Below are 26,815 nucleotides of genomic sequence, written 5' to 3'. Positions count from 1 at the left end.
TTTTCCCCTCATCAATCTGCACACAATACTCCATAATTACAAAGCAAAATTGGTTTTTAGACATTTTTGCTAAGTAAAAAAGTAATGAAATATCACATTTACATAAGTATTCAGACTCTTTAATCAGTACTTTGGCACCTTTGGTAGCGATTACAGCCTCAAATCTTCTTGGGTATGACGCTACAAGCTTGTATCACCTATATTTGGGGGGTTTCCCCCATTCTTCTCTGCAGATCCTCTCAAGCTCTGTCAGGTTGGATGGGGAGCGTCACTGCGCAGCTTTTTCAGGTCTCTCCAGAGATGTTAGATTGGGTTCAAGCCCGGGCTCTGGCTAGGCCACTCTAGGACATTGAGGCTTGTCCCAAAGCCACTCCTGCGAAGCAAACTCCTGTGTTGTCTTGGCTGTGTGCTTAGGGTTGTTATCCTGTTGGAAGGTGAACCAGCAGTCTGGTGCAGGTTTTCATCAAGGATCACTCTGTACTTTGTTCCGTTCATCTTTCCCTTGATCCTGACTAGTCTCCCAGTCCCTGCCGCTGAAAACATCCCCACAGCATGATGCTGCCACCACCATGCTTCACAGTAGGGATGGCGTCTTCCAGACGTGACGCTTGGCATTCAGGGCAAAGGGTTCAATCTTGGTTTCATCAGACCAGAGAATCTTGTGCGGGCTGTCATGTGCCTTTTATTGAGGAGTGACTTCCATCTGGCCACTCTAACATAAAAGCCTGATTGGTGGAGTGCTGCAGAGATGGTTGTCCTTCTGGAAGGTTCTCCTATCTCCACAGAGGAACTCTGGAGCTCTATCAGAGTGACCATCGGGTTTTTGATCACCTCCCTGACCAAGGCCCTTCTCCCCAGATTGCTCAGTTTGGCCGAGTGTCCAGCTCTAGGAATAGTCTTGGTGGTTCCAAACTTCTTCCATTTAAGAATGATGGAGGCTACTGAGTTATTGGGGACCTTCAATGCTGCAGAACTTGTTTCGTACCCTTCCCCAGATCTGTGCCTTGACACAATCCTGTCTCGGAGCTCTAGGGACAATTCCTTCAACCTCATGGCTTGGTTTTTTCTCTGACATGCACTGTCAACTGTGGGACCTTATATAGATAGGTGTGTGCCTTTCCAAATCATGTCCAATCAATTGAATTTACCACAGGTGGACTCCAATCAAGTTGTAGAAACATCTCAAGGATGATCAATGGAAACAGGATGCACCTGAGCTCAATTTCGAGTCTCATAGCAAAGGGTCAAAATATATATGTAAATAAGGTATTTCAGTTTTTTATTTTTAATACATTTGCTAACATTTCAAAAAACCTGTTTTCACTTTGTCGTCATGAGGTATTGTGTGTAGATTGATAATGGGGAAAAAAAGTAATCCAAGGCTGTAACGTAACAAAATGTGGAAAAAGTCAAGGGGTAACGACTTTCCGATTGTACTGTATATGTTTTTGAATAACATTCTTAGGTTCTCTGAACATTACTAAAGTTTTATTGTGGTTTTTATGGAAAGTTTTCTTCACGTTCTGAGAACGAAATGTATGTTTTTAAATAACAGTCTTAGAATGTTTTCTGAACATTACTAAAGTTTTCTGGTGATTTTTTTATAGAAAGTTTTCTTAACGTTCCCAGAACAATTTGAGAACATGACATTAAATATAACCATGAAGAAACCAGTAGGAAACATTATGCTGAAGTGCTGAAATTCCCACAGAAGAACGTTGTTTCTTAACATTCTCTGAAATATTTGAAAACATTCCCAATGTCAAACCTGTTGGAGAACATTCCTAGAAAATGACCAAAATTGAAATTAAATGTAACCATGTTTGAGCTTTTTGGAAATGTTCTGTTAAATTATTGAAAACTAAGAAAATGAAGTTTGTTTTACTAAGTTCCTTAAATGAGGATGTTTGAAAGTTTCTTAAATGTGCTGAGAATGATCCATGGCCAAGTAACTATCCTGCACCATTCACATGAAGTTGTGGGAAGGTTGTATACTAAATAACCATAGGACAACTATGGTCTCACCAAGCTCTGAGAAACATTAGGTTCTCAGAACGTTATGTGCTATCTGGGTGTCCTGTTGTGGGTTTGGCCCAAGGTTTGCTCTTGGCTCAGATTCTGCCTTGTTGTTGTAGAAGATGGATGGTAAACACAGTTGTTTTTTCTGTTTTGTGTTGTTTAGTAAGTAACATCCGTCTAAAAGAGTTTGCTGTTATGTAATAGAATACTGAGCAATAATTTGTAATTATTTTTGCTTGAAAGTCACCTTAGTAAATGTTCTTTGAAGTATCATCATTAAAAAGAATACATTGTTGAGAAAATATCTTATGTTATTGTTATGTATATACATTCTGATCAGGCTTTTAAGTCTGTGTTTGTCAGTGTCCAACCACTGGTTTTATTGATGGTTGTCATAAGGCACATAGTTCTGTGGTTATTTCTGCTTAGGTTGGCCAAAGCCATAAAGTGATGCCAGGTGTAACTGTGGCCAATGGCTATAGAAGATTCCCAGTTTACCTTCATATTTATTTACAAGCAGCATTTAGCATAACTATGCCCCACGGATCCAAAAGGGTGCATCTGATTTGGGGGTCATCTCTTTAGTAAATTTGCCAGATTCACATCTGTTGACCAAAAAACCCTCAGTCCCAGAGATCAAGAGCAACGGAAGGCCAGATGTACCCCAGACAGACAGACAGACAGACAGACAGACAGACAGACAGACAGACAGACAGACAGACAGACAGACAGACAGACAGACAGACAGACAGACAGACAGACAGACAGACAGACAGACAGACAGACAGACAGACAGACAGACAGACAGACAGACAGACAGACAGACAGACAGACAGACAGACATACAGACATACATACATACATACATACATACATACATACATACATACATGTATGTCTGCACAACCTGCTTCTGTGAAGACACACACACACTTCTAAATGCACTTTTCATCTTCCAATGTGTTTTACTGTAAAGCCCCCCACACTCCTCCACACATTTATTCCATGATAAAAAAAGACCTGCGGATTCCTCCTTTTGCCAGAACCAGGTTTAGGAATTATAATTAAATGAACTTATACATGTACGGTGTCTTCAAAAGTATTCATACCCCTTTACTTATTCCACATGTTGTTGTGTTACAGCCTGAATTCAACATTGATTAAATATATTTTTCTCACAATATCCCATAATGACAAAGTGAAAACAGGTTTTGAAAATTAAATACAGAAATCTAATTTACATACAGTACCAGTCAAATGTTTGGACACACCTACTCATGTCAGGTTGTAGAATAATAGTGAAGACATCAAAACTATGAAATAACACATATGGAATCATGCAGTAACCAAAAAAGTGTTAAACAAATCAAAATTGATTTTATATTTGAGATTCTTCAAAGTAGCCACCCTTTGCCTTGATGACAGCTTTGTACACTTTTGGCATTCTCTCAACCAGTTTCAGTAACCTGGAATGCATTTCAAATAACATGTATGCCTTGTTAATTTGTGTAATTTTTTCTTTCTTAATGCGTTTGTGCCAATCAGTGTTGTGACAAGTTAGGGGTGGTATACAGAAGATAGCCCTATTTGGTAAAAGACCAAGTCCATATTATGACAAGAACAGCTCAAATAAGCAAAGAGAAATGACAGTCCATCATTTGAAGAACAAGTGCAGTCTCAAAAACCATCAAGCGCTATGATGAAACTGGCTCTCATGAGGACCGCCACAGGAAAGGACGGCCCAGAGTTACCTCTGCTGCAGAGGATAAGTTCATTAGAGTTAACTGCACCTCAGATTGCAGCCCAAATAAATGTTTCACAGAGTGCAAGTAACAGACACATCTCAACATCAACTGTTCAGAGGAGATTGTATGAATCAGGCCTTCATGATCGAATGAGTGCAAAGAAACCTCTACTGAAGGACACAAATAATAAGAAGAGACTTGCTTGGGACAAGAAACACGAGCAATGGACATTAGACCAGTGGAAATCTGTCCTTTGGTCTGATGAGTCCAAATTTGAGATTTTGGGTTCCAACCACCGTGTCTTTGTGAGATGCGAAGCAGGTGAATGGATCATCTCCGCATGTGTGGTTCTCACTGTGAAGCATGGAGGAGGAGGTGTGATGGTGTGGGGGGTGCTTTTGCTGGTAACACTGTCACTTAACCAGCATGGTTACCACAGCATTCTGCAGCGATACGCCATCCAATCTGGTTTGCGATTAGTGGAACTATCATTTGTTTTTCAACAGGACAATGACCCCAAACACACCTCCAGGCTGTGTAAGGGCTATTTGACCAAGGAGAGTGATGGAGTGCTGCATCAGATGACCTTGCCTCCACAATCACCCGACCTCAACCCAATTGAGATGGCTTGGGATGAGTTGGACCGCAGAGTGAAGGAAAAGCAGCCAACAAGTGCTCAGCATATGTGGGAACTTCTTCAAGACGGTTGGAAAAGCATTCCTCATGAAGCTGGTTGAGAGAATGCCAAGAGTGTGCAAAGCTGTCATCAAGGCCAAGGGTGGCTACTTTGAAGAATCTCAAATATAAAATATATTTTTTATTTGTTTCCACTTTTTTGGTTACTACATGATTCCATATGTGTTAATTAATATTTTTGATGTCTTCACTATTATTCTACATTGTAGAAAAACCTAGGTTTGTCCAAACTTTTGACTGATTCTGTAATTATTCACACCCATTTGCTATGACACTCCAAATTGAGCTCAGGTGCTTCCAATTTACTTCGATCATCCTTGAGCTGTCACTACAACTTAATTTGCGCAGTGGTCTAAGTCACTGCATCTCAGTGCAAGAGGCACCACTACAGTCCCTGGTTCGGATCCAGGCTGTATCACATCTGGCCGTGATTGGGAGTCCCATAGGGTGGCGCACAATTGGTCCAGCTTCGTCATTATAAATAAGAATTTGTTCTAAACTGACTTGCCTAGTTAAATAAAGGTTATGTTTAATAAATTAAATTGGAGTCAAGCTGTGGCCAATTCAGTTGTTTGGACATGATTTACAGTGAAACACCTGTCTATATAAGGTCCCACAGTTGACAGTGCATGTCAGAGTAGAAACTATATCATGAAGTCCAAGGAACTGGCTGTAGATTGTGATGAAGCATATATCTGGGGAAGTGTATAAAACAATTTCTAGAGTGTTGAAAGTTTCCAAAGCACAGTGTTCTCCATCATTGGTACATTGAAAAAATGTGTCTGGAGGAAACCTGGCACAGCGCTTTACCCGTCTAACATCATCCCTACCATGAAGCATGGTGGTGGCAGCATCATGCTATGGGGATGCATTTCAGTGGCAGGGACTGGGTGACTGGTAAGAATAGAGGGAACAATGAACAGGCAAATGCTTGATGAGAACCTGCCGCAAATGCCCTTAGACTGGGGAAAAGACTTTACGTTCCAACAGTACAATGACCCCAAGCATACAGCTAAAGAAATTCTGGAATGGCTTCAGAACAAGAATGTGAAAGTCCTTGAGTGGCCCAGTTAAAGCCCAGACTTGAATCCCATTCAAAATCTGTGGAAAGACTTGAAGATTGTTGTTTCCCTCCGCTTTTCATCTAAACTAAGAATTGGAGAAAATCTCCAAATCCAGATGTGCAAAGCTGATACAGATATAAGACGACTCAAAGCTGTAATCACCACAAAAAGTGCTTCTACAAAGTATTTACTCAGGGGTTTGAATACTTATGTAAATTATATTTCTGTATTTCATTTTCAATACATTTACAAAAGATTCTTAACATGTTTTCACTTTGTTATTCTGGGATATTGTGTGTAGATGGGTGAGAATGTATTTTTTTTAATCAATTTTGAATTCAGTAACACAACAAAATGTGGAATAAGTCAAGGGGTATGAATACTTTCTGAATATTTCCAATATTCATTCACAATCGCAATACACCGTTTTAAACCACAGAATGAATGAACACTTCACCAGCAAACCAGTCATTCATTAAATGAGCCAGGAATGATAAGTAGTGGGAATGCAGTCCACCTTGATGACCAATTATTGCCAAAAAAAGGGAAACTGAACATCGAATTACTGGAATTCCTCTGATTTGTATCGTAAATAGCCACAGAAACATGTTTCCAAAATAGCAAAACCTCCGGCAGGCCAAACTGAATCAAATGAGGAGGAAGTAAAAGGTCACCTTATTAGGTGGAAGCACTTTTACTTTACTTATTGACTGTCACTACTGTACCAGAATTGGACTCCAGTATTTTATAGATGAAAATAGTCTCTCTTGTTCTACTGGTATCTCACTCTAATCTATGGACTGTGATATTGAAAGTAAGATTCACAGCAGGCATCTCGCAGTGAACATTATCTGGGCTACAGTATCACACAAAGTTGATCTGAGTCAACTGACTATTCAGATCTCCTATTAGTAGTGTTTATTTTTGGTTGGTTAGAAGGTTTAATCCTCACATATCAAAGTTGCCATTTAAATCCTGACCAACAGGTGTTTACACACTGAGTTTGGCTCGTCATGATCATAAGACGGACTTCACCGGCCATAGAGAGAGGGCTAGCCCTTTGCATTCATACCGCCCGGGTCACTATGCATCAGTGTCATTAGGGTTGCGATGGCTTCTCCTCCTGACATGGTCTCTTTGTTAATTGGATTAATGACATGGTCTGCTGAACACAAACTGAATTTAGGACTGAATGCAGAATGCCTCTCACAGGAGGGAGACTCCCCACAGTGCATACTGTGTCTCGCTGACCATCTCACCCCAACACAGTGAGTTTACCCAGTGCCATGGCACAAAGACTTATCGATGTCTTCTGCAGTTGAATTCATACTTGCTGCACATACTGTAGTGAAGACCAAATGGGACATGGAATGTATTTGAACATGCAATAAGTATAATCAGCCATGAAATAATGGCTCTTGGTTTAAATCCGTAGCTGTCTTTGAGAGGGCAGATGAAAGGTGCATCATTCTTGAAGAGAAATGAAGTTGTTTTCAACCTTTTAAGCAGCCAGTGATTGACAGAGTGAAATGCGGTAGAAAGGAGTTTCTTTTTGATTTCCTTCCAGCTTTCTTTGGCCTGCTGTGCTGCTCAGGGCCCCATCCAAACCTAAAATAACTCTTCATGCAGAAAGTCTGCCTCTCTCTCTTTCATTCCCCCCTTCCTCGCTATTTCTCTCCTTTTCCAAACAAAAATGTCCTGCATGTAGAATGTTTCTTTAATTCCATCATATCCTCACGGCTGTTAGGGATAGATTAAAGCCTTCCAGTGCGGACAGATTTGGAGACACCGTTAGGAATGATGTATGTTTTGTTTCAAGCTGTGCTGCCCAAAATCAGAATTACGTACTTTGTAGTTACCTCATCCTACATAACCTACAGAGGTGTCATGCCCATAGGGGGCACAGGGGCACATGCCCCCTCAGATTCTGGTATTTTTTGTATTTTTTAAATGAACATGACGAGCCAGTTAGCATTTTTATGAAGTTGGCTTTAGCTAGCCCAGATAGGTTCCCAATCACCAAACCTCATATCTAGCTACCTAGCTAAGAAGCCATTGCAGGTTATCATTCAAGTTGGAGTAGATAGCTTGTCTAACCATGCCTGCTGGTAAGGTTGGGAGACTTTAGAAAAGTAAGCAATAACTAAATATACTGAATAAGACTCATATTCCTTTCAATATTTTATCCAGATTTTGGCAGAGATGCGGAGAAGCATATTTTGTTTCTTTAAATAAAGAACCACCAGTCAGCAGGGTACAGACAGCTCAAGAGGTATGCTTATATATGAAGAAAAATAGAATTAAGCATAATGATTATGGCTGTAGATTTCCAACCCCCAGCCATCCTCACATACTTTTTGCCCCCTCAGATTTTTCAGGGTATACAGTATGACGCCTCTGATAACATGGGGCTATGTACCATCCTACTGAAGCTCTCATTTGGGGCCCTGTCAACTCAGGGGGAGTGAGTTCAGGTTGACTATACCTTGTTGTAAAACAGAGTCCACCTGTAATATGCTTTCCTCTCACATAAACATGTGTCCACCAGCTGGTAAAGTAAAGCATCAAGGACATACATGTGTGAGCATTTTGGGATTTTTTTTTTGGCTTGTGGTACTGGTGCTTTTTTGAATATCTATTTTGTTCCAGATGCATTGGGCATGCATTGCTACAGTCCAAACACTGTTCATGATTTAGTGTGAAGACTGTCTTTGCATTCAACCACTGTATATTCAAGCCTATCATTGAATCTGACAGTGTTCCATTGCTTCCATGGCTGTGGGCCAGTTGCTCATCCTTATCAAAACCAAATCTGCTTGTGAGCCAAGTCACCTGTCATTTTCATTGGGAGAAAATATGTTTATGTTCCATTCAATTGTTTGAAGAGCATACACTGCTAAATGCATTAGCTGTATGGAAGAGTTAAATATCAGGCTTGAAGGACATTATGAGCCAATATACAGTACTGTTGAAAATGTCTTTGCCATGTATTGTCATCTAGCATCACACACACATAGAGTTTAGCCTGAAATCTCTTTGAAAGAAAAGTGAATTAGGCATAAACAGTTCATGTATATAGGGCATGCTGATAAGGATCAAATCTGCCTAGAAACGTGGCTTGTTTCTTTACAGGACCACTGGAAGGTATTTAAACCACTGGCCTCTCTGGTGACGTTGTTCAGTCAGGGGTGAAGTAATTGCTACACAGACAGGCCGTCCCTGCTTTACAGGCGCACTGCGGATTAGCAGGGGGTTACACAGTTCACCGTTCAGGGGCATAACTCTCCCTGGCAGTCTGGATGGTTTTATGGGCTATTAGACAGATCCTGTAATCAATACACACACCATGTTCACAGAGCCCTATCATTACCCACACACTGGGATGGACACTCCCCAAACCAGGAGGCCTCCCTTCTCCTCACCAGCTGTTGTCTGTCTGGAGGTGGCAATCAGGTTCTGTTTGGGCCTCCTCTGGCCACATGTTTTTCTAATTGCTACCATGGACCACAGCATAGCTAGAATGAGTTACTGCATTGGCTGTGGATGAGGAGGTGAAAGGTTTGTTTTTCTGTTTACGCGTTGGTTTTGGTTGGCGAGCCCCTGTTGATATAGGGCCACTAGAGACGGAAGTAGAATGCTGCTACTCTGCTCTAGCCATGGGTTGTCTGACGGGTCTAATACATTGTTCAATGACATTTGACTGTTTCTGTTTCTTTAAGCGCAATGTAACTGATGTCGTGATGCAAGGAGAGAGTGGATCTGTCAGAGATATCTTAACAGAGAGACTTTAGAGAACTTTGCAAGACTTTGCTTGATTGACCGGGTCACATACAGTACAACACCAAACGGTAAACACTCCCCACCTCTCTGTACCCGATAGCCTTATGGCCATATGGAAACTGTTGTGATGTTATCCCCTTGAGAATGGAGTCGAAATTACACATACAGTAGTGGGCACATACCCCCAGATATCCCCCCAGAAGATTGCTCATTAAAGGCTGAAGGAGGTGTAGGTGGAGAGGTACAGTATAGCATGGCTAAAAGTAATGTACACAATGTCATGGGTCAGCCTCAGGTTACCTAAATCCCCATGCCAATTTGAGTGGAGAGGGAGTGAAAGCCCAGACTACTGTATTAGATTGAAAAACCGCACTGTGACAGAAAAAGTGAAAAGATATGAAAGGGGCACCTCCATTTTCTGAAATGTTACCCCATAAGGCTTTACTAGAAAGTACCACAGAACTACCACAAAGGACCAGTCATCAGTCAGTCCTGAGCTGAGCTCCCTCACTTCTACTGCTGGTACTGAATAGGCTTCTAGATGGTAGATGGTGACAGGGAGGGTGACAGGGAGGGTGACAGGGATTACATATTGGGCAATGGACAGTGACAAATCTCTTAGGAGGGTTGATTGATTGTACTGAAATGTGCAAATGCTCACTTTTGAAAACAATATAACCTGTGCCATTGAATAACATAAATACTCTGATCAAGATCAGGCTGAAATACCAGTGTACCACAATTCTGCAATGTTACTTATTTGGTAGAAAACATTTTAGACATGATTTCACCCTCCAAAGCTCGGCCTACCGTTTAACTAGCTTTAAAGACATCTGTTGACAAGCAGAAGACAATAGTATTTTCCTAAGTTTGTCCAATGTTGGATAGTGCTGAAAATGGGGTTTAATAAAACCTCCTGGGAGCAGATTTTTTGTTGTAATGGAGAAGGTGAGAGAGTGTGGTAAAGTTAGGGCCACGTGTTATGGTTTCTCTCTGATATCACACACATGGCTTAGTGTTCCAGAGTTTAGCATGTTTCCATTCTTAACTTTGAACAGACATTCTTCCATACATTTCCATATATTTTGAAAATCCAACTCAAAACACAAAAATGATTATCCCCCACCCCCTCTTCCAGTGTTCTAGTTTTGTTTGAAAGGGCCCTTGGTGGTGAGATCTTTAGTTATTTGTGTTCTCTTGTTCAAAGAGTCCCTGAATCCTAATCTGTAGAACGGCTCACTGGCCATAAATCTCTTAATGGCACATCATCTCCTCCAACCGTACAGAGAGGGGTACCCAAGATTATCCCGATTCCGTTCTCATTATTGATATCATTTTCAAAAGCACCAATATCAAGTTAGCGGAAGTAGTATTATTGACCTGGGAAAGAAAATGGAGACAATTTTGTATGTGTTTGAGTTATGTCAAATATTTGGTTTCAAATTGCTTGTCCTGAATGAGAGGATTGTAAAAGTTTGATGGGTTGTATTACTTTTGAGGTGGAGAGAGGGGGCAAATATCTAGTGAATAGTAATGGACTGGAGACAGCCACTCTGTTGGAAACGAGAGCCCGGCTCCATACAGTGGATGTGGGCTGCTGCCTGCTGCCTTCCACTGAAGTAAAGGCTTCCCTCAGGCCTGCTGTGCAAATTAAGGCCCTGGCTTATTTTAATATTCATAATTTAGTATGCTCACCACTAATTCAATCAAAAACTCATACAGTACAATATATTCAAATGTGCTCTGCTTTTTCAGAATAGGTTTTATGGTCTGTTTTGAAGGATGACTGATAGTGTAGTTTGGCCACAGAGTGAATGTTGTTTGGAAAGCAGGGATGATGGGGTAGACCTCAGCTGTCATGGATTTGTTCAGGACTGTTATCCCTCTGACATTCCCCCATTCTCCCTTCCTGAAGACTGTCCTTAGATAACTTCAACTGGAGATTGGTTTTAAGGACAGAACTTGGACTGAATTTCACATGCATACTGTTTTTGCTCCTAGATACAGTGCATTCGGGAAGTATTCAGACCTCTTGACTTTTTCCACATTTTGTTACGTTTCTAAAATGGATTAAATCACATTTTTCCTCATCAATCTACACACAATACCCCATAACCACAAAGCAAAATGTCACGATCGTTGGTTGAATTAATGGACCAAGGCGCAGCGTGCGTAGAGTTCCACATGTTTATTGGATGAAACTCACAGAAAACAATAAAGTGCAAAACGAAACGTGAAACTAATGTAGTGCTCACAGGCAACTAGACATAGACAAGATCCCACAAAAACCCAGTGGGAAAAGGCTGCCTAAATATGATCCCCAATCAGAGACAACGATAGACAGCTGCCTCTGATTGGGAACCATACCAGGCCAACATAGAAATGAAAAAACTAGACTACCCACCCTAGTCACACCCTGACCTAACCAAAATAGAGAATAAAAAGGACTCAAAATTGAGCTCAGGTGCATCCTGTTTCCACTGATCATCTTTGAGATGTTTCTACAACTTGATTGGGGTCCACCTGAGGTATATTCAATTGATTGGACATGATTTGGTAAGGCACACACCTATCTATATAAGGTCCCACAGTTGACAGTGCATGTCAGAGAAAAAACCAAGCCATGAGGTTGAAGGAATTGTCCGTAGAGACAATTGTCCGATACAGGATTGTGTCAAGGCACAGACCTGGGGAAGGGTACCAAAAAATGTCTGCAGCATTGAAGATCCCCAAGAACACAGTGGCCTCCATCATTCTTAAATGGAAGAAGTTTGGAACCACCAAGACTCTTCCTAGAGCTGGACACCCAGCCGAACTGAGCAATCGGGAGAGAAGGGCCTTGGTCAGGAAGGTGAACAAGAACCCAATGGTCACTCTGACAGACCTCCAGAGCTCCTCTGTGGAGATGGGAGACACTTCCAGAAGGACAACAATCTCTGCAGCACTCCACCAATCAGGCGTTTATGGTAGAGTGGCCAGACGGAAGCCACGCCTCAGTAAAAGGCACATGACAGGCAGCTTGGAGTTTTCCAAAAGGCACCTAAAGGACTCTCAGACCATGAAAAACACATGACAGCCCCCTTGAGAAGAATGGGAGAAACTCACCAAATACAGTTGTGCCAAGCTTGTAGCGTCATACCCAAGACGACTCGAGGCTGTAATCAATGCCAAAGGTGCTTAAACAAAGTACTGAGTAAAGGGTCTGAACTCTTATGTGAATGTGATATTTCAGTTTATTTTTAATACATTTAGAATAATGTTTAAAAAAACTATTTTTGCTTTGTCGTTAGATTGATGAGGAACAATTTGTTTTAATCCATTTTAGAAGGGGTCTGAATACTATCCTGACACTACTGTTCAAAAGTTTGGGGTCACTTAGAAATGTCCTTGTTTTTGAAAGAAAAGCAACATTTTTTAGTCCATTAAAATAACTTCAAATTGATGTTCTGCCTTCTAGGCAGAGTTGCAAAGAAAAAGCCATATCTCAGACAGTGGACAGAGGAACTCTGCCTAGAAGGCCAGCATCCCGGAGTCGCCTCTTCACTGTCAATGTTGAGACTGGTGTTTTGCGGGTACTATTTAATGAAGCTTCCAGTTGAGGACTTGTGAGACGTCTGTTTCTCTAATGTACTTGTCCTCTTGCTCAGTTGTGCACCGGGGCCTCCCACTCCTCTTTCTACTTTGGCTAGAGCCAGTATGTGCTGTTCTGTGACGGGAGTAGTACACAGCGTTGTACGAGATCTTCAGTTTTTGGCAATTTCTCGCATGGAATAGCCTTCATTTCTCAGAACAAGAATAAACTGACGAGTTTCAGAAGAAAGTTATTTGTTTCTGGCCATTTTGAGCCTGTAATCGAACCCACAAATGCTGATGCTCCGGATACTCAACTAGTCTAAAGAAAGCCAGTTTTATTGCTTCTTTAATCAGAACAACTTTTTTCAGCTTTGCTAACATCATACCAAAATGGCTTTCTAATTATCAATTAGCCTTTTAAAATGATAAACTTGGATTAGCTAACACAACATGCCATTTGAAAACAGGAGTGATGGTTGCTGATAATGGGCCTCTGTACGCCTCTGTAGATAATCCATTCAAAATCATCCGTTTCCAGCTACATTAGTCATATACAACATTAACAATGTCTACACTATATTTCTGATCAATTTTATGTTATTTTAATGGACAAAAAATAAATGTGCTTTTCTTTCAAAAACAAGGACAAGGACAGGGTAACAAAATGATGCTGACAAATAATTAACACAGAACATTTTGCACAAACACACTTACTTGAACATTGCAGATGGAACGTTTGGTGACAGGATGACGGCACAAACAGCACAATCCATCATTCTGTTATGCATCTGAACTGTTCTTCACGTATCTGTTTTTGGACACATTTTCTGTGGAAATTGTTTAATGTCGTCCTTGTGCATAGAGTTGCATAGTTTGTTTAACTTTGCAATCATTGTGTTTCGTTTGACATACATTTTTAAAGTGAAAAGTCAGAGTCTAAGCATCATTCTGTTACTGTGGAATTGCCCATATGAGATGTTGGAACAGTTCACAAAGTAAAGCTCATGAATGTGATTAATGCACAGAGTCTTGCATGGAGACTCGGAGTGTATGCTTCCATCGCATGACAAGTTCCAATAATGCCCACGTTTATGCACTTTTCAGATGACTGGCTCTGGATTCTGTCTCTTAAGATTGGTCCTCAGCCTCAGTCATAATTAAGCACAACAATGACCCTGCCAGGAATGTTTCCCATTTCTATTAGTGTTTCAAAGAAAATTCGTATTTTATTATTCCCCAATGCAATAATTAAACCACATATTTGTGAAATGGACGGAATGTGAGGCAATTAGTTTTAATGATGTGCAAGACAAATCTGCACGACAGCAATTACTGCGACAAAGTGTTCACCAGCCAGGCAGCCAGACAGGCAGGCCAGCCCCATGCAGCAGGCCGGACCCAGAGAAGAGAGAAAGATAGTGACACTGCACCTGGCCAGACCCAGGGAAGAGAGACAGACAGTGACACTGCAGCAGTCAGGCTTGTGTGGAGCTCTGGTCAGAGTCAAAAGGACCAGGGTCAGTGTCCACTGCCCAGCCAAGTCCATTGTCAATGGAACGCATGTTTGGTGCCACATTGCGTCACTTTAATGACTGCTATTGGGCGACAGAGCTGAAGAGGGTCACATATTCAGGGTCACATACACAGACTCTGACATGTACCAACCATACAGACTGATGATTAGGCCATTTTCTAGGCCAGTTGCACAAATTGATAAGTGAGTATATGTAATTGTTCCAATTTAGATGGTACGGTGTCAATGATTGGGAGGGGTGGGGTGGGGAGTGGGAGCCACTCATTTACTGAACTCTCCCTCATAATGTCAACAGACTCTTTGATCCTCAAAGTCTTCCCCAAACCCTTGTAATCTTTGAGGTTGAACAAGGCTGTGGCACCAGGCCAGCCTCAAGTCTAGTTAGTGGATGATATATTTAACTCCCTGCCAAGTAGAGACCAGGCAATTCTTATTTTATCCCATGGTGGAAACTGGAAAACTCGGATCACATACCAAGTTATATGAGTCCACACTCCACAAGCACATTTCCCTGACTGTGTACACTTCATCAGACAGGGGTATATTTCCCCCCGAAGCAGTTAAAACTAAATGCTCTAGCGAATTTGTTGGATTTAAATAGAATAGACTTAACAATAAACCACAGGAATTTGGTCAAAGGACTATTATTTAATTTAGTGTTTGTTCCCCTTTGCCATCAAGTTGCAATGATTGACTGTAATGCATACTCTCTCAATTAACAAATGTACATCATATTGTAAGAAAGTTGTGGTGCTGAATTCAAAACCATGTGGTGCTAGTTTGCTGCCTTTTCATGGCAATTTTATGTCTACTGTTAGGATACAATTAGAGAGAGCGAGAGAACAAGAGACTGAAGCCAAGCTGTTAGCTACACAGTAGAATAATTATGTTCCTCGGTGTGGCAGCCAAGGACTCAGTCTTCCTCATGCCATAGAGGACACGTAGGAGGTCCATTCTCCTCTCACATCAGACAAACTGGTCCCTGTGTCTGAACAATAACAGGAAGCCTACAGCAGGTAGACCATGCAGCCCTTAGCTACCAGCTCTCTTTTCAGTGCCAGAAACAGTGGAAGCCTTCCTGCCTGCGATCTGTCAGTGTCCACAGCATCTGTGTCAATAGCATTCCACCACTGTTGACGGAGCACTGCTGTTTGCTTTAGCCACCAGAGAGTAGCGACCTGATTTAGTGTTTGAGGACAATGTCATAAATTCTGCAGTGCCATCCAGTACATACATTTGTGTCACAAGATGGAGTGGTTGTTTACTTTGAATCGCATGCCACAGGCCTTTGAATAGTGTTCACGTAGCTGGAGTGAGGTGCAGGGAGGGGCCAGGGTTGGCCGTGTGTGGATTGTTTTGCCATGGCCATAAAATTACCTCAACACTCACTGTATTTTCAGACAATTGATAAATATTGTTTATACATCAATCTTTGACCAGACAAGGAAAACAGATTGGTTTGTTTTTCAAATATAGGAATATCTGCGAGCACGAGCCATGCCATATATGAAAGGTGAGGCATTTACAGTCAGACTCAAGTTAGGCTCCAAGTCGGCCTGGGGAATCTAGTTTCCCATTCGCTAATTTTTTTACGTGCTTCATTTATGACCCTTTTAAGCTGTTTGTCTTTATAATGGCAATGACACACATTCGATTTGGAATCACTAATGAAAGGTATTTCTAGGAAAACTGCTGAGCATTGGAACGCCAGTAGCATTAAACACTGCCAAGGAGCTGAAGTCAAACATTTGAGAAATCGGACAAGGGTTAAATGTAAGCGATCACATACATTTAGACTAAACAAGGCTGTTATGGGCTCAGGTGAAATTGAACATGACATTCCCTCCAGGCTCTGTACTATAAGGAAAAGCAAGGGCAGAGACACACAACTAATCACCCCCTTGATTGAATCACTTAAAGTCAATCTGGGCCAATGCTGAGATAATGTAGGCCATGTCTGGAGCTGCTCCTTTATGTGAAAGACCACATGTTCTAACATGACACCGCTAATGATCTCCCCCCCCCCCCCCCCGCAGCCGACTGCCAGCCCCCCTGCCATAACCGCGGCTCCTGCAGTAGGCCCCACACATGTGTGTGCCGCTCGGGGTTCCAGGGGGCCCGCTGCGAGGAGGCTGCCCCAGAGCAGGTGTACATCCACACCGGAGGGTCCCTGAGGCGCATCCAGCCAGGCACTAACCCCTTCCAGAGAGAGCAGCCCAGGAGGAGACCTACAGAGAGGCAGGCCATAGACAACCCCAGCCCCAGGGCCCAGACAATCAGACCTGATACCACCAGACAGCCTCTTCAACCTGTGTAAGTCCACCGCTGCACTGTACCCACTTCCTGCTGGAGTATTTACACATTTAAAGATGGTTACTCACTGACGTTTACACACTGACCTAATTTATCTCTGTTTAGCTATAGGAACTATGTGTTTTCCCAACAGAAGCAAGGAAAGAAATGTAAATTATCTTTTGATTGTTTGTGTTCAACATGCTTAATGCTTTAAACATACTTTAAGAGGGAAGGAAAGGGAAGGGGGATACCTAGTCCGTTGTACAGCTGAATGCCTTCAACTTAAATGTAGGAGCTCAGTAGACACTGAATATGGAATACTGGACTTACAGAAGTTTCAGTATTTGATCAGATGCATGCATTCTGGATCTGTAACACACTAAATAGTGGGGTGACAGTAAAATATTCTTGGTTTCCAATCCAAGAGTACAGTAGGCCTTTGAAGTGTAATCAAAACTGATTTTCTGGCGCTAGACCACTGACATCTGAGATTTTTGTAATATAATCGCTGAGTTCAGAAGAGGATTTAAACCTCCGATGCCATTTCTTTTGATCTATGATGGCAGTCTGACATGTGGGCATGGCAGCCCTGCGGCTTTATGAAATGTTTTTGGCCCAGTGTCATGGCACACTGATATACATCTTCATTTGAACATGGAATTCGTTTCACAGTCAAACTTGGCCTGAAGTGTAGATTCTGCTGTTTATTCGGGGGGGGGGGGGGGGTTATGCCTCTAAGCTCCTCATTTCTACAGTAAGAAGAGAAAATTATAATTTTGCATCTATTCAAAATCAGCCTTAGTCTTACAGGAGCAGGCAGAGGAAGGAGAAAGGCACTGTACTGTACACACCACCGTGAGTTGAACTACTACAACAGTCACCTGGACAGTGTGAGAAGCAAGTGCAATGATACGCTTTATGATGTGTATGTACGACATAGGGCGTGTGCAAAACAGAAGTTCTTTATCCTGGTATGCACTATGATGTGTGTTTGTCATTGGGTCGAATCATAGCAGATGAGCGGGTCCATATGTTAAATGTTTTATGCTTCATTCTTAATTCTCTGTAGAGCCAGAGCTAAACAACCTAGCATGACTTTCCTTCTTTGCCATTAAAAGAGCTGCTCCATATGAACTCCACAGGGGGTTAAGAAGCCATGGTTGAGGAACATGAAGTTCAACATGAACTTCACGTGAAGTTCAACAAGTGTGAAGGAAAACAACGTCTGATTTGCCACATAGGATTGCCACAGTAACGCTTGCCATTTGCTGTGAAGATAGAAACCAGATTTGAATGAATAATGTATTTTCTTTGGGGTTGTGTAACATTATAAAAATGTCAATTTGTTAATTGGACTAGACTAACAATGACTACCGATGCACATAGCGTGACAACTGGTCCGACTAGGTCATCTCACTAAACATTCAGCTATTCTCCAAAGACCATTAATCAGACCAGAGAATGGCATCAGACTTTTGGCTTCGACAGCATTCTATTTGTCTCGCAATCATTCTGGAAATGATACTCGTGCATTTCTGCTAAAAAATGATTGTATTTTTTTCTCCACTGTTTGCTTAAGTACGTTGTTAAGCTTGGAGGTCACTGCCAAATCTTCTGATTATGGTCGTGTTATGGTTTGAACCGTATTTCCGACTGAGGGTGTTGAAAGGTGATGCTTGTTTGTGTCTATGACTGTGCAGGCCGATTTTTTTGTTATGTATGGGAAAAGTTTATCTTGTCAAATGCTTCTCTGCCTTGGATGAGAGCCCAATGGTTTTCTAATCCTCCTGCAGTTGTATTAAGTGCCATAATTTGTTTGAGCACTGAGGTCACCCTTCGTTTTCAGCCAAAGTGTCATCTGGGTAATATCGTTCTCTGAAATCTCTGCAGTGTATTCGATTACAGTTGACATTTATGGTCCAGTACGATCTAATTGCGAGAACCGAGAGTGCCTTTTGCAGTTATGTCACATTGTATTTCTGTTGGTGTTATGGAATTACACTGGCAAAACCACTCCGATGCATGTAGTAGCTTGAAGTAACCAAAGTCAATGTGTTGGCAGATGTTTTCCCGAAAACAGTTTTTAAATTATTTTCCCTTGCATTGTTTCTTAGTCACGATAGATCTTTAGTTTGTAATCAATACAAGGCATGTGTCAGAAGTGCACAGTTGCTATGCTTATGGTTGCTTTGATATTGACTTAGTGGACATATTTGCAACCTGAGTCACAGGTCTGGGACAAATAAGAGAGCAAAGCTGCATATTTGACATTACAAGAGGCATACACCATTACTTGAGTCACACACAACCTGGCGATGAGCAGCTTGATCTCGCGTGTCTCTAATGGAGCTGACTAACACATCGCAGCAGGTGTTGTTCATCTGAAGATGAGCCATTTCCTACTCCACAACACAAGCCTGGCCAGAGCCTGTCCAACCATTCAAATGAACGCTTGTGGATGAGTTGGCAAACACAGACGTTTAGATAAAATGGGGTTGTGAAGCCAGAAACAGGCCCAAACTATGAGAAGTATAGAAAACAGTGAGTGTGTGGACATTTGGAAAATATTATTCACATAACCCAGTCAGAGAGTGGCAGGCTCACGTGTCTGTATTTTCAGGCTACTAGAGTACTTCTTCTCAGAAGATGTTTGTCTAATGTACTGTATGTGTGGGTCCAGTTCTAGTGAGCACCATTCTCAATTCAGGCCCTGTTGTAACCCAGAGGTGGAAAAACTTCACCCCTGGAGCAGTAGTGGACCCAGGTCTTTGTCTCAGATATCAGGTTTTGGTTGTGCTGTGGCCAGAGGCGTGGGAGCAATGTGAGGTCAGTGAGAGAGTGCAGAGCGGTGCCAAGCCCAAATTAACGGGTGAGGAGAGCTGCCTCGGCACAGATTAGAACATCCTGCTGTTTTTACCCCTGTCCTCTTCTCCGGCCGGGGAGAAAGGGCCACTCTCAACAACAACCGCCGCAGACCCCTGCCCCTGCCTCCGCTGCCTCTACTCTCCTGCCTCCAGCCTGTCCAGGCCTTTCCTGTTCTCCCTAAGAGGGAAGGTGTGAGGTATGTCTCCGTCTGGGAAACAGGTTTGGGTCGTTACGCCAGTAGCACCTTGTTACTGACTTTACCTCTATTGCCTGTTGGGTCACGCCAAGAAAACAGGCATTATGCAGCAGCTCCAAGCAGAGCTGGGCTTAAGATGGGCCAAGTTGGCCGGCAGTGATAAGGGCATGAGGGGTCGTCTGGCTGGCCAACGTGGAGCGGTCTGGGAGTCCAGACAGCCTGCTCTCCCGACCTGCCAGTTAACCTCCAGCGGTAATGAAATCACCCTGTGTGCACTGTGTCCGCAGCAGATGGGAAATGAATACTGTCTGCTGTATTTTGTGAAGTGGTTTGTCAACACTTGGGAATATCGGGACGGTCTGTAAGACATGGATGGTCTGTAAGACATGGATGGTCTGTAAGACATGGACGGTCTGTTAGACATGGACGGTCTGTAAGACATGGATGGTCTGTAAGACATGGACGTTCTGTAAGACATGGACAGTCTGTAAGACATGGACGTCTGTAAGACATGGACGGTCTGTAAGACATGGATGGTCTGTAAGACATGGATGGTCTGTAAGACATGGACGTTCTGTAAGACATGGATGGTCTGTAAGACATGGACGTTCTGTAAGACATGGACAGTCTGTAAGACATGGACGTCTGTAAGACATGGACGGTCTGTAAGACATGGATGGTCTGTAAGACATGGATGGTCTGTAAGACATGGACGTTCTGTAAGACATGGACGGTCTGTAAGACATGGACAGTCTGTAAGACATGGACGTTCTGTAAGACATGGACGGTCTGTAAGACATGGACGGTCTGTAAGACATGGACAGTCTGTAAGACATGGATGGTCTGTAAGACATGGACAGTCTGTAAGACATGGACGGTCTGTAAGACATGGACGGTCTGTAAGACATGGATGGTCTGTAAGACATGGACAGTCTGTAAGACATGGACGGTCTGTAAGACATGGATGGTCTGTAAGACATGGACGTTCTGTAAGACATGGACGTTCTGTAAGACATGGACGGTCTGTAAGACATGGACAGTCTGTAAGACATGGACGTTCTGTAAGACATGGACGGTCTGTAAGACATGGACGGTCTGTAAGACATGGACAGTCTGTAAGACATGGATGGTCTGTAAGACATGGACAGTCTGTAAGACATGGACGGTCTGTAAGACATGGACGGTCTGTAAGACATGGATGGTCTGTAAGACATGGACAGTCTGTAAGACATGGACGGTCTGTAAGACATGGATGGTCTGTAAGACATGGACGGTCTGTAAGACATGGACGGTCTGTAAGACATGGACGGTCTGTAAGACATGGATGGTCTGTAAGACATGGATGGTCTGTAAGACATGGACAGTCTGTAAGACATGGACGGTCTGTAAGACATGGATGGTCTGTAAGACATGGATGGTCTGTAAGACATGGATGGTCTGTAAGACATGGACGGTCTCTAAGACATGGACGGTCTGTAAGACATGGACGGTCTGTAAGACATGGACGGTCTGTAAGACATGGATGGTCTGTAAGACATGGACGGTCTGTAAGACATGGACAGTCTGTAAGACATGGACGGTCTGTAAGACATGGATGGTCTCTAAGACATGGACGGTCTGTAAGACATGGACGGTCTGTAAGACATGGACGGTCTCTAAGACATGGACGGTCTGTAAGACATGGACGGTCTGTAAGACATGGACGGTCTGTAAGACATGGATGGTCTGTAAGACATGGATGGTCTGTAAGACATGGACGGTCTGTAAGACATGGACAGTCTGTAAGACATGGACGGTCTGTAAGACATGGACGGTCTGTAAGACATGGACGGTCTATAAGACATGGACGGTCTGTAAGACATGGATGGTCTGTAAGACATGGATGGTCTGTAAGAAATGGACGGTCTGTAAGACATTCCAGTAAAACAGGTGTAGACTTTTGCTGTGTTTAACTCAGTTTACAGTAGGCCTGTGCAGAGTACTCTGAGGCCAAACACAGACCGTTTAGATTATTCATCAAACAGTAAAGAAAGTGTGTTCATAATGTTTGTAGCTAAAATCATAAATCGGGATCATGCAAACTTACTGTGTCCACCTTGACCATACTCCCACTTTAGTCCCCTACTCTCCCACTGTCCTCCCCTACACGTCCACTGTCCTACCCTACACTCCCACTGTCCTCCCCTACACTCCCACTGTCCTCCCCTACACGTCCACTGTCCTCCCCCACACTCCCACTGTCCTCCCCCACTGTCCTCTCCTACACGTCCACTGTCCTAGCCTACACTCCCACTGTCCTCCCCTACACTCCCACTGTCCTCCCCTACACGTCCACTGTCCTAGCCTACACTCCCACTGTCCTCCCCTACACTCCCACTGTCCTCCCCTACACGTCCACTGTCCTAGCCTACACTCCCACTGTCCTCCCCTACACTCCCACTGTCCTCCCCTACACTTCCACTGTCCTCCCCTACACTCCCACTGTCCTCCCCTACACGTCCACTGTCCTCCCCTACACTCCCACTGTCCTCCCCCACTGTCCTCCCCTACACGTCTACTGTCCTCCCCTACACTCCCACGGTCCTCCCCTACACTTCCACTGTCCTACCCTACACTTCCACTGTCCTCCCCTACACTCCCACTGTCCTCCCCCACTGTCCTCCCCTACACGTCCACTGTCCTCCCCTACACTCCCACTCTCCTCCCCCACTGTCCTCCCCTACACGTCCACTGTCCTCCCCTACACTCCCACTGTCCTCCCCCACACGTCCACTGTCCTCCCCTACACTCCCACTGTCCTCCCCTACACTTCCACTGTCCTACCCTACACTCCCACTGTCCTCCCCCACTGTCCTCCCCTACACGTCTACTGTCCTCCCCTACACTCCCACTGTCCTCCCCTATACTCCCACTGTCCTTCCCTACACTTCCACTGTCCTACCCTACACTTCCACTGTCCTCCCCTACACTTCCACTGTCCTCCCCTACACTCCCTCTGTCCTCCCCTACACTTCCACTGTCCTCCCCTACACTTCCACTGTCCTCCCCTACACTTCCACTGTCCTCCCCTACACTTCCACTGTCCTCCCCTACACTTCCACTGTCCTCCCCTACACTCCCTCTGTCCTCCCCTACTCCCCTACACTTCCACCTACTCCCCTTTATTCCGACCCTTCACCTATAGTGAACTGTGTGGACCTCCCAGGGTCTGGCCAGGTCTAACGGCAGGCTAGAGATTGCCAGGTCTCTGGGCCACACTTCAGAATGAGTACATCCTTACGTGGCTGCCAAATAAATAATCCATTCTCCCCCCATGCCGTCCCTCGTCCGCCCTGTTCGTCACCCCTGCAGTGGGATTCGACAGAGGTTCAGCGTAACACAGGCTTTCCTGTGGGGGGCTTTGCTCAGCTTAAGTAGTGAAACGTCCTTCCCTGCCAGCATGATATCCTGGTGGTCACAGCCAGTCTGTCAGCCCATTTTATGAGGGTCAGGGCCAGCCTTGAACCACTCCAGTCCGAATGGGTGGATCAGTGATACAGCTGGACCAGTAATACAGTACGGCATGGAGGACACAGTCACTGCCTCCCCTGGGTTCTTCCTCTCTCCCGTCCCTCTCTCCTTCTCTGACATCAGGTCTCCACAGGAAACGGGGCCAGGCCAGGGGCAGGGCAGAGCAGGATGTGCAGTCATCTTTCCAAAGGTGATTTCTCTCTGTGCTCCATGGTTACATAATCAAACATGGAGAGACGAGGAACCTGGATTGTACTGTAGGACTCTGCACAGCAACAACTTCACATCTAATGGTCTCTACACTTGTGCTAGCTTATCTGGACTAATATAAATGGATATGCTAACTGCAGTTTGCATTGTTGGAGCAGGTACTGTATTGCTTTCTCAGCCAAAGCTTCATGATAATTTACTCCACAAACACAATGGTGACCTTGCTGTGAGTCCATGCAAAGCTGTTTCACTGAAAGCTCCCGAACAGTCAAAATCATGTTTTTCATGAACTTGGATGATATTTGTATGAAACCAGATCAAAGTACAATTGCTTATACTTGTCCCCTCCCCCATGACAATACACTTTGATTCAGGAGGTCGGGATTAACGCAGGATTATTAAGGTCTTTTTGTGACAGCACAAAAAGCCTCTCATTTTGACTGCAGCACGGCAGCAAATATAATAAGAGGTTTCCCCTATTCATCTAAGGCAAAGATACTTCTAGGGTTCAGCTTTCATCTGTGTCTGGCGTTAGCTAGTAACTGGCTAGCTAGGTCTTCAGCATGGATCAAAAGGGTTGGCCATTACATCAAGACACATGCCAAACGGGAGGTTCATGCAAACTTCTTCACATCATTGACAGTCATGATATATGGACATTGTCTGGCATTCAATATATATATTTATTGAAATGTACCCAGACCTCACCCTGTAAAGTTTCAACTGAAATTCTCCAAGATGAACCAGCTAGCTAGCTTGATAAACAGTGCTGGATTTTAAAAAAAAGTTCCTATTTAAAAAAAATACAAACATATACATACGAACAACAACTTACAAACATCAACTACATCTCCTCTGCCCAGACCCAAATTCCCACACCTCCATCCCTAGTGCTTGCATTGTTTGCCACATGTCCTTAAATTGAGATTTTCTCTAAATTAGATTTTCTCGGTCGCCCATGCTATTTCAATATTTCAATAATAAATCATTTGATTTTCCCATTGTGTTAATGATGGCGGATTAATTGATTTCCAAGTTTTTAATATACTTTTTTCCCAAGATGAGTGATGAGAAGATAATCATCCATGTAACTGCTCTCGTCTGTTGAATGAAGAGTGGACCAAGACGCAGCGTGGAAATTGTTCATGATTTTAATAATCAAAAAACACTTAAACAAAATAACAAACGTGAAAAAAAAGATCATAGTTCTCTCAGGCACAGACACTAAACAGAAAACAAGATCCCACAAAACCCAAAAGGAATATGACAACTTATATGTGATCCCCAATCAGAGACAACGATAGACAGCTGCCTCTGATTGGGAATCACACACGGCCAAAAACAAAGAAATAGAAAACATAGACTTTCCCACCTGAGTCACACACTGACCTAACCAAACATAGAGAATAAAAAGGACCTCTAAGGTCAGGGCCTGACAATCCAGCCCAACGGGTCTCACTACACTCGCATATGCCATGTCCCCCCCAAAGGTGTGGACTCCGGCCGCAAACCTGAACCTATAGGGGAGGGTCCGGGTGGGCATCTACTCACGGTCGGGGCTCCGGTGCGGGACGCAGACCCCGCTCCGCTTGAGGCTCCCCCCACTTTGTTGGCGCCTCTGGTGCAAGGATCGTCACCGGGGCCTCCGGACCGTAGATCGTTGCTGCAGGCTGCGGACCGGGAACCGTCGCTGCAGGCTCCGGACCGGGGACCGTCGCTGGAGGCTCCAGCCCGGGGAACGTCGCAGGAGGCTCCGGACCGGGGATCTTCGCTGGAGGCTTCGTGCAATGGATCATCGCTGGAGGCTTCGTGCCATGGATCATCACTGGAGGCTTCGTGCCATGGATCAACACTGGAGGCTTTGTGGCATGGATCATCACTGGAGGCTTCGTGGCATGGTTCATCACTGGAGGCTTTGGGCCATGGATCATCACTGGAGGCTTCGTACGTGGAGCCGGAACAGGTCTCACCGGACTGAGGAGACGTACTGGAAGCCTGGTACGTGGAGCTGCCACTACACGTCCTGGCTGGATAACCACTTTAGCTCGGTGAGTGTGGAGAGCTGGCACATGACGCACTGGGCTATGAAGGCTCACTGGAGGCATAGTGCGTAGAGCCGGATATACTGGGCCGTGGAGGTGCAGTGGAGGTCTGGAGCGAAGAGCTGGCACAACGCGTCCTGGCTGAATACTCCCTGTAGCACGGCAAGTGCGCGGAGCTGGAACAGGCCACACTGGGTTGTGCTGGCGAACTGGGGATACCGTGCGTAGAACTGGCGCAGGATATCCTGGGCCGAAGAGACGCACCGGAGACCAGGAGTGCTGAGCCAGCACAATCCGTCCTGGCTGAATGCCCAATCTAGCACGGCAACTGAGGGGAGCTGGAACAGAGCGCACTGGGCTGTGAATGTGCACTGGAGACACTGTGCGCATCCCCGCAGACACCGTGCGCATCCCCGCATCCCCGCATCTCCCCGTGTGCCACCCCCCCCACCCAATTTTTTTGGAACTGTCTCTCGGGCTTCCGTCGTTGTCTTAACTCCTCGTATCGTCGCCGTTCCTCACTCGCTGCCTCCGCTGCTTCCATGGCAGGGTCTTGTCCCCTGCCATTACCTCCTCCCAGGTCCAGGATGTCCTCCACTTCCTTTTCTCCCAGGCCCAGGATCCCTGCTCCTCCTGGCCACGCTGCTTGGTCCTTTGCTGGTGGGATCTTCTGTAACGGCTCTCGTTTGTTGAATGAAGAGTGGACCAAGACGCAGCGTGGGAAAGTGTTCATGATTTTAATATTCAAAAAACACTCAAACAAAATAACAAACGTGAACTTCCAATTTAGTCCCAAATAAATAATGAAACATGTTCAATTTGGTTTAAATAATGCAAAAACAAAGTGTTGGAGAAGAAAGTAAAAGTGCAATATGTGCCATGTAAAAAAGTTCCTTGCTCAGAACATGAGAACATATGAAAGCTGGTGGTTCCTTTTAACAATATTCAGTCTTCAATATTTCCACTGTTTGAATTAATGCTTACGAGCCTGCTGCTGCCTACCACCGCTCAGTCAGACTGCTCTATCAAATCATAGACTTAATTATAATATAATAACACAGATAAATACGAGCCTTAGGTCATTAATATTGTCAAATCCAGAAACTATCATTTAAAAAACAAAACGTTTATACTTTCAGTGAAATACGGAACCGTTCCATATTTTATCTAACGGGTGGCATCCCTAAGTCTAAATATTGCTGTTACATTGCACAACCTTTAATGTTATGTCATAATTATGTACAATTTTGGCAAATTAATTACGGTCTTTGTTAGTAAGAAATGGT

General features: G+C 44.0%; 1 protein-coding gene across 1 annotated transcript in view; it reads left to right on the top strand.

Annotated features, from left to right (window-relative positions):
* Nucleotides 1–26,815, top strand: part of LOC110505531 (latent-transforming growth factor beta-binding protein 2) — a 162,842-nt gene that overhangs the window by 15,407 nt on the left and 120,620 nt on the right. The window contains exon 3 of the mRNA XM_036962678.2: nucleotides 16,448–16,724. Coding sequence (XP_036818573.2) covers nucleotides 16,448–16,724 — 277 coding nt within the window. The remainder of the gene's footprint in view (nucleotides 1–16,447; nucleotides 16,725–26,815) is intronic.

The sequence above is a fragment of the Oncorhynchus mykiss genome, chromosome 25, assembly GCF_057628025.1.
Source record: "Oncorhynchus mykiss isolate SJ-2025 chromosome 25, ASM5762802v1, whole genome shotgun sequence".
NCBI lineage: Eukaryota > Metazoa > Chordata > Actinopteri > Salmoniformes > Salmonidae > Oncorhynchus > Oncorhynchus mykiss.
This window is presented reverse-complemented; position numbering and strand designations above follow the sequence as displayed.